General features: G+C 52.4%; 1 protein-coding gene and 1 pseudogene across 4 annotated transcripts in view; both read right to left on the reverse strand.

Moving 5' to 3' along the window:
* ESYT3 (extended synaptotagmin 3) overlaps positions 1-11,210 on the reverse strand; it is a 56,838-nt gene extending 45,628 nt beyond the window's left edge. For 2 of the 4 annotated variants that reach the window (XR_009563825.2, XM_060298562.2), the window contains exon 1: positions 10,649-11,208. Coding sequence is in view for 3 of the 4 variants with exons in the window: in XM_060298562.2 (XP_060154545.1) it covers positions 10,649-10,975 (327 nt within the window). In the remaining variant the exon portion in view is untranslated. Of the gene's footprint in view, positions 1-10,648 lie in introns of all 4 variants that reach the window. The other 2 variants (XM_060298563.2, XM_030873386.3) reach the window with 2 other exon arrangements.
* Positions 1,548-3,069, reverse strand: LOC115862053 (elongation factor 1-alpha 1-like; annotated as a pseudogene).
* Positions 11,211-14,039: the final 2,829 nt, after the last annotated feature.

A 14,039-nucleotide genomic window follows, 5' to 3' on the forward strand; every position in this document is an offset into this window, starting at 1 on the left:
TCTGACTGACGTAGTACAGGTATGAGCATTTCCCCAAAGCAGGCCTGGAAAATTCGAAAGTTGTCGGGGCCGTGGTCAAATCACCAGGATCTCAGATGCTTGCTATTCCGCCTGCAGGAGCCCTCGGGGAAGTTTCAGCAAGAAGGGGCCTCAGCCTGCATGGAAGGCCTCCCTAAACTCACACAGTCATGCTTCTTTAGTGCACTTGGGCCAAAGCCTTCCAGGCGAAGTGGGCTAATAATTTAATGATGGCGTTTTTAGACATTGTCAAGAGAGTGGTGGCAATGACAGCTTCGAGAGGAGAGAAAGATTGGAAATCAAACTGAGTCTAAGAATTCCAGACTAGCAGAGGCCACCAACATGGCCCACATCGGTGCTTCCCTTTGGGTGGTCACGTGCTTTATCTCTTAAACTCTTTAGGAAAAATGATTCCATAGCAATTGAGGAAATGGAGCCAGAGTGACGGCTGCATCCTGTTGGGGGGTGGGGTCCACGGATGGGCTGGGGTTTGAGAAGCCTGGACAGGAGCTTCTGGCCACCAGACCCTCTCAGGAGGCAGGGGGATTGGAGAGCTTCACTTACAGAGCTTGCCTGTCACTAGGTGACCCCTGCTTGCTCCCTCACACAGGGACGGTGGCTCCTCCCGTGGAAGCAGGTGTGTATGGACACAGAGAGACACACAGACATACAGAGGTGGGTGGACACACACATGCAGACATACACACCAAGATATACACAGACACACAAAGACACATGTACACACACAGACGCACACACACGCAGAACTAGAGACCCATCCACAGAATCACATGTACACGTGTACAAAGACCCAGGTACACACCCTTTTTGCTAGGGGAAAAAAAAAAGAAAGAAAGCCTCACGCCTCTGTTCCAAAGGGCTTTTTTTTTTTGTGGTACGCGGGCCTCTCACTGTTGTGGCCTCTCCCGTTGCGGAGCACAGGCTCCGGACGCGCAGGCCCAGCAGCCATGGCTCACGGGCCCAGCCGCTCCGTGGCATGTGGGATCCTCCCAGACCGGGGCACAAACCCATGTCCCCCGCACCGGCAGGTGGACCCTCAACCACTGCGCCACCAGGGAAGCCTGGCTTTTTTTTTTTTTTCAAGATTTTTTTTTGATATGGACCATTTATTGAATTTGTTACAATATTGCTTCTGTTTTATGTTTTGGTTTTATGACCATGAGGCATGTGGAATCTTAGCTCCCAGACCTGGGATCGAACGTGCACCTCCTGCACTGGAAGCGCGGAGTCTTAACCACTGGACCACCAGGGAAGTCCCGCAAAGGGCATTTTTTTCTCATTAAACTTTTTTAATGGGTCTCAAATTCTGTGACAGATTTTTGATCAAGTTGTTTCAATTAAAAAGTACTGATTTTAAAAACTAATAACTTAAACTGCCACACACAAAACAAACGGTCCACAAAACATTCTCCTTTCCTTCGGAAGGTTTTAGGATTCATTGTTATCATTAACCAGTCTTTTGCTATTAAACTTAAATGGCCAATTGGACAAACAGTTCTGGGGCCGTTCTTCCACCACTGATTAAGACTGGGGTGGCAGGTATTGGGGATAATGTTCATTTAGCCTTCTGAGCTTTCTGGGCAGACTTGGTGACCTTGCCAGCTCCAGCGACCTTCTTGTCCACTGCTTTGATGACACCAACTGCAGCCGTCTGTCTCATGTCATGAACAGCAAAAAGGCCCAGAGGAGGATAGTCAGAGAAGCTCTCAACACACATGGGTTTGCCAGGAACCATATCAACGATGGCAGCATCACCCGATTTCAAGAATTTGGGGCCATCTTCCAGCTTTTTCCCAGAATGACGATCAACCTTCTCCTTCAGCTCAGCAAACTTGCAGGCAATGTGAACTGTGTGACAATCCAGACAGGTGCATAGCCAGCACTGCTTTGGCCTGGATGGTTCAAGATAATCACCTGAGCCGTGAAGCCAGCTGCTTCCATCCGTGGGTCATTTTTGCTCTCACCAGCCACACTGCCATGATGAACATCTTTGACAGACACGTTCTTGACATTGAAGCCCACACTGTCCCCAGGAAGGGCTTCACTCAAAGCCTCATGGTGCATTTCAACAGACTTCACTTCAGTTGTCACATTGACTGGAGCAAAGGTGACCACCAGGCCAGGTTTGAGAACACCAGTCTCCACTCGACCCACAGGGACAGTGCCAATACCACCAATTTTGTAGACGTCCTGGAGGGGCAGACGCAAGGGCTTGTCAGTTGGGCGAGTTGGTGGCAGGATGCAATCCAGAGCTTCAAGCAGTGTGCTTCCACTGGCATTGCCATCCTTACGGGTGACTCTCCACCCCTTGAACCACGGCATGTTAGCACTTGGCTCCAGCATGTTTTCACCGTTCCAGCCAGAAATTGGCACAAATGCTACTGTGTCGGGGTTGTAGCCAACTTTCTTAATGTAGGTGCTGACTTCCTTTACAATTTCCTCGTATCTCTTCTGGCTGTAGGGTGGACCAGTGGAATCCATTTTGTTAGCTCCAACAATTAGCTGTTTCACACCCAGAGTGTAGGCCACAAGGGCATGCTCACAGGTCTGCCCATTCTTGGAAATACCTGCTTCAAATTCACCAACGCCAGCAGCAACAATCAGGACAGCACAGTCAGCCTGGGATGTGCCTGTAATCATGGTTTTTTTTGTTTTTGGTTTTTTTTTTTTAGCGGTACGCGGGCCTCTCCTGATGCGGAGCACAGGCTCCGGACGCGCAGGATCGGCGACCACGGTTCACGGGCCCAGCCGCTCCGCGGCATGTGGGATCCTCCCGGACCGGGGCACGAACCCATGTCCCCTGCATCGGCAGGCAGACTCTCAACCACTGCGCCACCAGGGAAGCCCTGTAATCATGTTTTTGATGAAGTCTCTGTGTCCTGGGGCATCCGTCATGGTCACATAGTACTTGCTGGTCTCGAATTTCCACAGGGAGATTTCAATGGTGATACCACGCTCGCGTTCAGCTTTCAGTTCGTCCAAGACCCAGGCATACTTGAAGGAGCCCTCTCCCATCTTGGCAGCCTCCTTCTCGAACTTTTCAGTGGTTCTCTTGTCGATGCCACCACATTTGTAGTGGTGGACTTCTCTGAACCTACGTGTCCAATGACAACGATGTGGATGTGGTCTTCTCCTTTCCCATTTTTGCTTAGGTTTAGCGGTGGCTTTCACGACACCTGTGTCCTGGCGGCAAACCCGTTGCAAAAAAGCCCAAAGGGCATTCTTATACACGCACTCCTGCCGACTCAACTGATGTTGCCGACCCCCTCCCCACCCGCAAAGAAGAGAGAAGACCCTTTTCCGGTGTCCTGCAGGGATGGGACACAAGGAGGCCGCGCTGGGCTGTCGTCCTCCTGAGACAGGCCCTGCTCTGTGGCTGCCTCTGCAGTGGTTTCTCCTCTACCAGAAAACGGCCCCTCATTTCATTCGCTTTTCTCCTGATGAAGCACTGACTTTCATCCCTTTTTTTCCTCTGTTCTTGCAAGGTAAACATTTAACCATGAAAACTGCTTTTAAATCTGCCCAACATCACCCTGCTAAAAGTGCCTTAAGGGAAACAATTGCTTTGCCAGCTTGGAATTCTGTCTAGCACTGTTCTAGAATCCATAGATTCCTTAACAGCACACCCAGCCTGAGAACTGGCCTAAGTCGGCTGGACCCAGCAGGACGACAGAGCAGATAAAACTCCAAAGAGAGTCATCGGTGAGGAGAATGCGGGTGCCAGGAGCCTGTCACCCTTGTTGAGGAATAAGGGCTCGGAGCAGAGATGGACTGCCCTGAGCTAGCTGCAGAGTCGTTTTGAGGAGACCTGAGTGGAATCCTAAGTCGTCAGAGAGTTCAGTGATCCAGTTAGGTCTGGTACAGCCTGGAGGGTAAAAAATTTATCCTCTGGGCTTCCCTGGTGGCGCAGTGGTTGAGAGTCCACCTGCCGATGCAGGGGACACGGGTTCGTGCCCCGGTCCGGGAGGATCCCACATGCCGTGGAGCGGCTGGGCCCGTGAGCCATGGCCGCTGAGCCTGCGCGTCTGGAGCCTGTGCTCCGCCAATGGGAGAGGCCACAACAGTGAGAGGCCCGCATACCGCAAAAAAAAAAAAAAAAATTTATCCTCTTACTTATAAAACTAGTAAAAGGCCAAACATCATCATCTGCTTCATCCTCCTCCTCTGTGCTGATAAGGCCAAGGTGAGGTGGGAATGAGGATCTTTAAAGTCCTTAAGTTTTGACAGGTCGGTTTAATGTGTAATCTGTGTAAAGAACTGGAGAGACAGGGACTGAGATTTACATTGCAGACGTTCACTGTGGCATTCATGCCACAGATTTTTTTTTTAATAAATTTATTTTATTTGTATTTATTATTTTTGGCTGCGTTGGGTCTTCGTTGCTGCGCGCGAGCTTCCTCTAGTTGCGGCGAGCGGGGGCTACTCTTCGTTGCGCTGCACAGGCTTCTCATTGCAGTGGCTTCCCTTGTTGCAGAGCACAGGCTCCAGGCACACAGGCTTCAGTAGATGTGGCACGTGGGCTCAGTAGTTGTGGCTCGTGGGCTCCAGAGCACAGGCTCAGTAGTTGTGGCGCACGGGCTTAGTTGCTCCGCGGCATGTGGGATCTTCCCGGACCAGGGCTCGAACCCGTGTCCCTCTCATTGGCAGGCGGATGCTTAACTACTGTGCCACCAGGAAAGCCCCACAGATTTTTATTGAATGCCTATATGAACTGGGCACTGAGCGAGGAGCTGAGTGTACAGACAGGAACAAGAAACACACCTGTAAAGAACATTCGATCTGGAGGAAAAGTTGGACATAAAAATAGGTAAGTGCAAATCAACACGGGAAGTGGAGTGGGTGTGAGAGAAGGGTTCCAGTACGGGTGCCTGAGCTTGGACTTGAAGGAGAAGTCAAGGGAGTCAGACTGACAGATCAAGGGAGAAATTCCAGACAGATAGAGGAAACACCACCCACCTCGGCCTGCCACAGAAACAGGACAAACTGGGACATAACCAAAATAGTGATGTTACAGAAATTGTCAGGTAACTTCTGATCTATTCGTATTAAGGATATCATAATCCTTAAGAATGTTTTTGAAGAATGTTTGTAAGACAATGTTAAGGACATAACAAAAAAAAATTTTTCAAAGGTACAAGTTTTCAAAAGACTTTTCATAGACCTTTTATACAAAGGAAGTGCACCCAAACATAGGGTGTATCCCCGGGTGGCAGGAACGTAAATGCTTACTCTAATATTTACTTGTGGACCATTTCCAAATTTTCTAACATGGGGATATTTGCACTTTTATAACCGGAAAAATGAGATTTTTAACCAGTTACTTTAGAAAGTAAACACAGTATGGGCAAGAGAATGGAGTGGGTGAATCTGGGGTCTTGAAACACCCCATGTCCTGGAGGAGTTCCTTGGTTTTTCACTGTGAGCATTTCAAGGACCAGTGACCTCGGGCACACTGGGATGGGACTTCTCAGTCCCACCTGGCATCCTACAGAAAGAGGGTACACCGGAGCTGAGCCCTGACTCCCAGTGTGGCCCAAGGGACGCAAGTCTCATCCCCTTGACTTGAAGTGACAGGGTGTGTAAAGAGAACGGGGCTTTGTCCCTTTAGTAGTTCCCACTGGGGCAGAAAACATCTTAACTGTCTCTTCTCTATTTGCCATAGAGGAAGGGGAGTGGGGAAGCACTTTCCTCCAGCTCGTGGGGACACTTCTGGGCTATGAGCTCTAGGTTTCCTGAGATTTAAAAATCCTTGGGACTCCGCCAGGAGAAGTAACTCTGAATGGCGGGGTGGGGGGAGCAGGCAGAAGGGCAGGCAAGGCCCCAGTCCCCTGCTCCTCTGTGTGGCTGGGTGGCGGCCTTTGCGGGTCATCGGGGCGCAGCTCACACCTCCCAGTGGCTCCCCCAAAGTCACTGGGGACATTCCCACAGAGGGGCCGGCTCTGCCTGCTGTCTTGGGCTCAATGAGCAACCCATAAACACGGGGCAGGGAAGGGCAGATCGTACACAGATCCGGGAGGCAGCCTTGGAACTCCAGCCAGGGCCCAGGCTTCGGGGGCGGGGAGGCATCAAGCAGCAAAAGTTACCCCAGGAAGGGTCTTGAAGAGCCCAGAGCATGAAGGACTGACTCTGAAGACCAGACGGGAAGTTTCTGGAGCACTAGAGCTGGAATTCCATGAACGGAACCCCAGGAAGGGTTGAGGGCCAGGCAGGAGTCTCCGACGGGTGCTGCCCCCGGCAGCCGTCCATCCCTGGAGCCATGTTTGCTGCTGGGCCATTTGGTAATGAGTTTCGTATTAGAAAAAGGGAGAGTTAGGAGGCCTGGGAAATTGAGGAGGATACAGTGACAGCCCCCCTGAGCATGTACTCGTGCCAGGCTTCGAACAAGCAGCTTTTCAGACTCAACTCATCGCAAATGCATGTAGAAACTGAGCCTTCGAGGCCGACAGCTAGGTGAGTGGTGGAGCTGGGGTGTCACCAGCTCTGTGGGATCAAGGGTTCCAGTTTGGTCACTGTGCTGTCCACGGCCCCCAGCCCTGGCAAGGTGGGCTGATCGAAGAGGCTCCTTATTTCTTTCTTTTTTTTTTTTTTTGCGGTACGCGGGCCTCTCACTCTTGTGGCCTCTCCCATTGCGGAGCACAGGCTCCGGACGTGCAGGCTCAGCGGACATGGCTCACGGGCCCAGCCGCTCCGCGGCATGTGGGATCTTCCCGGACCGGGGCACGAACCCGCGTCCCCTGCATCGGCAGGCGGACTCTCAACCACTGCGCTACCAGGGAAGCCCGAGGCTCCTTATTTCTTGAAAAATATGTCTAAAAACTGAGTGAGAGGAACATTCGCATGTAAACAGCAGGCAGCAGCCGCTCCCCTGTTCAGAAGACGAACTGCCTTCTCTCCATGTGGCCGGGCCACGTCCACAAGTCAAGGGGCTCCCCAGCATCTTCACGCGTCACCCCTTCTAAAGCAGAAGAATCCTTTCCTTGAGCTGTATGTTCCATGGAAGGGAACCAGAGGAGGAGCAGGTCTCTCAAGTTGGACCAGAAACAACCCCCTTTAACAGGTTTTTACAGGTGGGGACAATGAGACCCAGTGAGGGAAAGCAACTTCTCTGACCACCCGGAGGCAGCAGCTTGGAGCGAAGTGTTGAGAAGGAGCCTAATGGGGCTGGAAAGAACAGCTCCATTGAGAACGGACCGCTGTGGCCTGGCAGGGGAGAGCGATGGCCTCTGGGCTCTGGCTCAGCCTGGCCTTGGCCTCCGTCCCCTCACAGGGACTTGGTGCAAATTAGAGCAAGGTGCACACACAGCCGGGCAAGCAGCAGGGGGGCTGGGATCCACCCTCACGCGCTGGGTGCTGGGTGATGACTTGCATGGCTGCGAGGCCCTCAAGACCTTTTCTTCAACCCCCTGACTACTGGTTAATTAGTAAAAATACTTCTCAAAGGAGGTCAGAAGCCATCAATCCCCATTCATGCAAGAACACCAGTTCTTAAAACAGGAAGAAGGTGTGCTGAAAGGTCCACGTGTAAGATAGAGACACCGTGCTCTGAAATTGTGGACAAGGGTCACTCTGTCCCTACCACACGGGAGCCACGTCCCTCCGTCTTCATAAACAGTGTGTGTCCTCAGGAGGCAGGGAGAGGCCAGAAGAAGGATATTCAACCAAGTAGGTTCCAGATTTTCCACATCATCCTTGGGCTTGGAAACCTTCCTGAGGCGGGTCCAAAAGCCCACATTTACGTCTATGTGCGTGCTCTTCCAGGTGTTCACACAGACCTGCGTCACATTCTGGATTCCCAGTCCCAGTAATGGGCACCCAGCTCCCCAAATCAGAAAGCAGAAGGCCCTGATCCCTCCCTCACTGCACTCTAGAGGCCGCCAAGCACCTGGAGTCCGCCTCCGCACAGCTCTCACCCTCAGCTCTTAGTCTCCACTATGGCCATCTCGGCTCAAATCACTTTCTCAACTGGTCTCTTTCCTCCAGCTTCACTCCTCCCTGCGTGCTGCTTGTTCCAGGGCCTTTCCTAAACCTTGCCCAGACTCCTTTCAGCCTTCAGAATCAGCCCCAATCTCCATCAGACCTGCCTCAGTTTGGCCCCTGTCGCTCAGCCTACACCGCACACGCCAGCCAGGCCGAACCACACAGTAGCCCTCAGATACCAGCTGCACGGCGCCTCCATGCTGTGCTCGCAAGCCCCCTTCTGCTTGGACTGCCCTTTGTGGTACCACTGCCTCAATCTGAAAGGTTATCCAGGCCCTGGCCCAGCAAACTGGCCAGCCAAGCCTGCCAGAAGGGTCTGGAGAACATAGGCGGAGGCCAGGCCCTTCCCAGGACCCTGCCAAGGAGGCAGGAGGCTGTGGTCTGGGGACAATCTGATGTGGAAACCAGGTAGGGTGCCCTTCCCTCCAGGCCTTTGACCCTGGACTGGACCCTGTTCAGACTCCTGTTTCCAGCTTCCCTGAGACCTCTATGGAACTACCTGTTACGCATCTGCCTCCCGCCCCAGACTGCCTTCTTGGGAGGTGAGACACCGTCGCCTTCCTCTGTGTGTCCCTGCACCCAGCTGGGTCAGGCCTGGGGTGTGGTTTATGGGGTGAGAACCAGGAGATACTGTCTTGTGCTCTGTCTCATCCATCAGGCTGAGCTCCCTGATGGCTATGTCCATGTAGTTCCGGGGACCCCTCCCCCAAGAGGAGCCAGAACGGTTTCTATGGCATTTGTGGGTGGGGGGTGTTGGGGGATTGGGGGTGTCAAGGCCCCTACAGATTCTGATTCTTACCCCAATTTCAGAAACGTTGCCTTTGCATACAGCTAAGTGTCTGGAGGCCTCCCTAACACCAGGAGGGGCAGAAAGAAAGGGATGTCACTTGGTGAGGTATCACGGGCCCACCCTCGTGGGCTGAGGCTGCCATGGGGGTCATGACAGAGGTCTGACAGGCAGCCTGGGCTCCCTCAACAGTGAACAAGGAGTGTGAACAGGTCCAAGCCTGCTCTCTGTGTCCACATTTTCCACGATCACAAGCCATCAATCCCCTTTCATGCAAGAAAACCAAGGTCTGGGCGAGACAGGCCCCAAACACTGTCTCCATGGCTGCTACCCAATATATATGTAAACCTATTTACAAAGCTTTACTGTCAATCCATATATTAGTATTATAGGCTAAATTCTGTTTCCCAAAATTTATATGTTGAAGTCCTAACCCCCAGTCCCTTAGAATGTGACTGTATTTAGAAATAGGGTCTTTATAGAGGTGATTAAGTTAAAATGAGGCCATTAGGGTGGGCCCTAATCTAACCTGACTGATGACCTTATAAGAAGAGGAAATTCAGACACAGGTAAGTATAGAGGGAAGACCATGTGAAGACACAGGGGAAGATAGCCAACTACAAGCCAACGAGAGGCCTCAGAAGAAACCAACCCTGCTGACGCCTTGATCTTGATACATTTCTGTTGTTTAAGCCACCCACTCCGTAGTACTTTATGGCAACCCTGGAAAACTAATGCAATAAGGCTTAATTTCTCTTTTAACATAAAATAAGTATACACAGGCCTTTCTAATATCTTCTCAACCCAATTCAGATGTTACTGTCATGGGCAAGTGTGAGGAACCTATAGCCTGGCTGGATTTTAGAGTACAGGCCTCAAGCCAGGGGAAATGAGGGGTCTGGTGGCCTCTGGACACCTCTCCCTGTGTGCCTGAATGTTTCTGGAAGAAATCAGAGACAACCAACACCAGTTCATCATCCAGAGAAGGGGGTTTGCTGCAGACCAAGTCTTAGACTGAATGCCCCTCTTGCAGTTGGTGGCCCAAACTCACCTGATCATAAGACTCACTGAGGTTCCTCAGTCCCACCTGGGGGTTGTGAGGTGAGGCCTAAAACTTGTTTTTATTAAGTGGGCCAAGTGATTCTCAGGACCCAGAAGCCTTTGAGAAGCCATAGTCCAGGCCATTCCACACCAGGAGATGGTTTTGTAGCTGTAGAGTGTGAGTGTGTGTGTGGGTGTGTCTCGGTGCGTCTGAGCATCTCTACCAGGCGAGGGAGCGAGAGAAGCCCGCGAGCCAGCGTGGCGGCCGCCGGCCTCTCCCCTCCCCACTGGCAACCCCATCCCGGCACTCCCATCTCGAGCCCCTCCCTCTGACCGGGCCTCTGCCAAAGGCAACCAGTCTGCCAGCTTCTGTCACAGCTGTATTTGTCAGCGCTGTGCCCTGCGTTTCTTCTTTCACTCAACAGGCGGGTGGAAGAAGTGTCTACTGCTTCCCTCACGAGTTAACTTTGCAGAGTCCCAGACGCCCTTGTTTTTCTCCTGGGTGTGGCCCGTCCGTAATTTTTCTCCCAGGTTCTGGGCCCTCAGGTGAAACCCAGGTTCCCGCTGCCAGCACAGCCGGACCAGAAGTGGCAATGAGGCCGAGGGGCGCCGCGGCGAGGGACACGGCCACCGCCCCAGGGTTTCTGCGCCGCGATCCGTGGGGGACCAGGTGTGCGGGTCTCCAGGCTCCCTCCCTCTCTCGGGTCTGCGCGCCCCAGCTCCCCGGAAGACCGCAGGTTCCTTTCCGAACCTTCAAGGGCATCCGCCCCACCTCCGACCCCCGCCCGGCTCGGCCCGGCTCACCCAGGCGGGTAGGTGCTGGCCCCGCAGCTCGCGACTGATGAACTGGCGTTCGTTGTTTAGGAATTCGAAGGCGGCCGCCAGGCGCCCGAGCTTCCCGAGGCGGTTCCTGCGCCACCACATCCACCCTAGGGTGCCGAGCAGCAGCCAGGTGAAGCTGATCCCCAGGTAGCCGGCGAGATAGACGGGCACCAGGTAGAACAGCAGGCGCGCCGCGAAGGTGCAGAGCTCGGGCAGCAGCTGGCTGGACAGGCGCGGCTCGGGGCCCGGCGCGCGCTCGGTCCCCCGGGCACCAGGGGCGCCGGGGGCGCAGGGCTCCTCCGCTGGCATCTCTTCGTCTCCGTCTGCCCTTTCCGAGAGCTTCACCTGAGGTCAGGTCCGCGAGCCGCGACGCCCGGTCACATCTGTCCTCCAAGGGGGAGGCTGGCTGACTCCCTGGCTGACTCGCCCGCGCAGTTTCCGCGCCCCAAACTCCGAGTTCTAAACTGGGAATGCGCTGAGCCGCCGCCGCGCTCCCTTCCTCGCCCAGCCCGCAGCTCCGGATGTCTCCGCCCCCGGGGGCGGGCCCAGGAGGAAGGGGGCGGGGTCAGACTGCTCAGCGGGCGCCAAGGAGGTGTAAAAAAGCAACCTTGTGTTGAGGCAGCCTTCAGACGCAATGTCCCGCGCAGGCATCCGAAGAGGTTGCAGTTGCCACACCCAGGTCGTACCCCAGGCAGTTGATGACTCACCGAGGCATGTGGACAAATGGGTTGTCATGGATAAACATCACCTAAAACCTGTTTCCTACACCCAGTCTGCAATGTGCAGGAGTGTAGTAGGCTGGGCATTCCCAGCCCCAGGGTGGGCCCCGCCCTGTGTCTGAGCTCGCTGGGTGGACCTTAGAGCCCTGTATCGCTGCCCCCTCCTCTTGCACCTATAAAGCTTAGACCTCGCGCCCCGCCCCACCTGGTCGAGCTCAGGGTCCTTCCTCTGCCCCACAGCACTCTCTACCCTGCACTCTCACCCTCTGTGCTGGGTGTCAGTTTGGAACATCATTCTCTGCATCAATCAGATCGGGAGTTTCCCGGGCCGGGCCAGTCCTCCTCATTTGGGGGCGCCCGGCACCGCAAGCGATGGTGACTAACAAGAGAAATAATGAGCAAGCCCTGGGGTGCTTGGCGGCCAGTTGTGAAGCCCAAGGTTTCTACCTAATCCTTTCTGAATGATCAGAGCAGGTGAAGGTCTTGTGGGTGACATGCATTTTAGGCGGCTCACCTGAGTGAGCACATCGATTACTGGAATGTGATTTTGGAGTTGACAAATGATTTGGAATTATTCTACACTCTTTCAGTAGTTTTACTGAAGGACCAGACCCAACGGACAGCAAGCACAATGTAACTGAATTCTCTTTTCCTCTGTCCTTCAGGCATCTCTCTGTCTTTCTGGCTTTTTCCTTCCTCTTTCCTGGATAAAATTACTGGCTGTGATGAGTTTTTTCAGCAACACGTGTGTTCCTAGTGGTCATAATAGCTGGACCCTCCTCTGTTGTTCTTGGTCTTCCAGGACTGGCCAAAGCAGAAGCTGAAACCTCCCAGCTTAACATTCTGTTACACTACATTTCCCAGGGTAACCTAGGAAGTCAATGTAGGAAATGCATCTCACTTGCATTCCTTTTTGGAGAGTTCCTTTTTGAATGTACCTAATCCTATTAAAGGCTCTGAGAAGTCCTGCAGATAAAAAACTATTATATTTGATTTAACCCACTGTTTCCCAAATTATTTGACCACAGAACTCCATTCTCAAAACACTCCTCTAGTGGTTGACCCAGGTCAACTTGAGCTAAAGGAATGAGAAAGTATGATAGAGATTCTAGGGAAGGCCCCTGGAACCTGAGGCAGGAATGCAGCTGACTCCCATGATGGATGGACCCGGAAGTTAACTGGCTGGACTCGGCTCAGCAACCCTGCTGCTCTCCTCGCTGACCTGCCTCCTTTGCCTTTGGCTGAAGTAGAGAACACAGCATCTTCCTCACAGCTTCCAGGGTCACAGAGCTTCACAGAGAGACTGCTTGACCCTTATCCTTCCCAATTCCAAATGCCTTGGAGAGAGGACCCAACTGTATCTATTATCCCCTTCCCTCTTAACACACACCAGGTTTACACCACAGCCCCCTCCTGGGTTAGTGTGTTTGGGGAGGATTACCAGAGAAGGAAGGTTGTTGATTTGGGAGCTGATGTCCAGAATGAGACCTGGAACACCTGGCGGGACGTGGCTACCCCAGCTGCACTGCCTTCTCTGCTCCTTGAACACACCAAGCTCATTTATGCCTCAAGGTTTGTGTACTTGCTGTTCCCTCTAACCGGAATGATCCCCACATAAATTTCCTCTAAGGTACATTAGGGAAGTGGGATTATGGTTGATTTTCTTTTCTCTCTTTTCTAAATTTATTTATAATGTCATTACGTTACTCTCATAAATTAAATATATAAGAACATTGAGAATATGGCATCTAAAACTCGATATCCCACCTGAGGTCAAATCTGTGCCTAGAACATTGGAGCCATTATTTTCCTTGACCTGGACATGCTACTTTGGTTACTACAGCCAGCAAAAGACATTTTATGTTCTGTTTGATCATAGCAAAACCTGGGGGAAATGATGACTTCCAGACCCTTTGCCTGAACCCATTTGAGAATTCATCATATTATACCACTTTTCCAGAGAACGCTAGCTCATTTGTTCAGTATATTTACTGGCTGCTATTGTGGGTTGAATTGTGTCCCCCCCGCCCCCGCAAAAAATATGTTGAAGTCCTAACCCCTGGTACCTGTGAATGGGATCTTATTTGGAAATAGAGTCTTGGTAGATGTAATCAAGTTAAGATGCGATCATTCTGGCTTAGGGTGGGTCCTAAATCCAACGACTAGCGTCCTGATAAAGAGAGAGATTTGGAAACAGAGACACAGAGGAGATATACAAAGGGAGGAAGGCCATGTGGAGAAAGATGCAGAAACTGGAGTGATGCAGTACAAAACCAAGGGCCAAAGATCGCTGGCAACCACCAGAGCTAGGAAGAGACAAGGAAGGATTCTTCCCGAGAGCCTTCGGAGAGAGCTTGGTCGTGCCAACACCTTGATTTCGGACTGCTAGTCTCCAGGACAGTGAAAGAATAAATTTGTTGTTTTAAGCCACCCAGTTTGTGGTACTTTGATACGGCAGCCCTTGGAAACTAATACAGCCACTGACTAAGAGCCAGGCACTGTTCTAGCCACAGGAGATTCAGTGTAAACAGAATGGACAAGATCCCTGCTCTCACAGAGCTGCCATTCTAGTGGGGAATACAGACAACAAACAAGTGAATAAAGAACAGAAAATAGCAGGTAAGGGAAAATGCTGTGAGGAAAGGCAGTCAGTT

The sequence above is a fragment of the Globicephala melas genome, chromosome 4, assembly GCF_963455315.2.
Source record: "Globicephala melas chromosome 4, mGloMel1.2, whole genome shotgun sequence".
NCBI lineage: Eukaryota > Metazoa > Chordata > Mammalia > Artiodactyla > Delphinidae > Globicephala > Globicephala melas.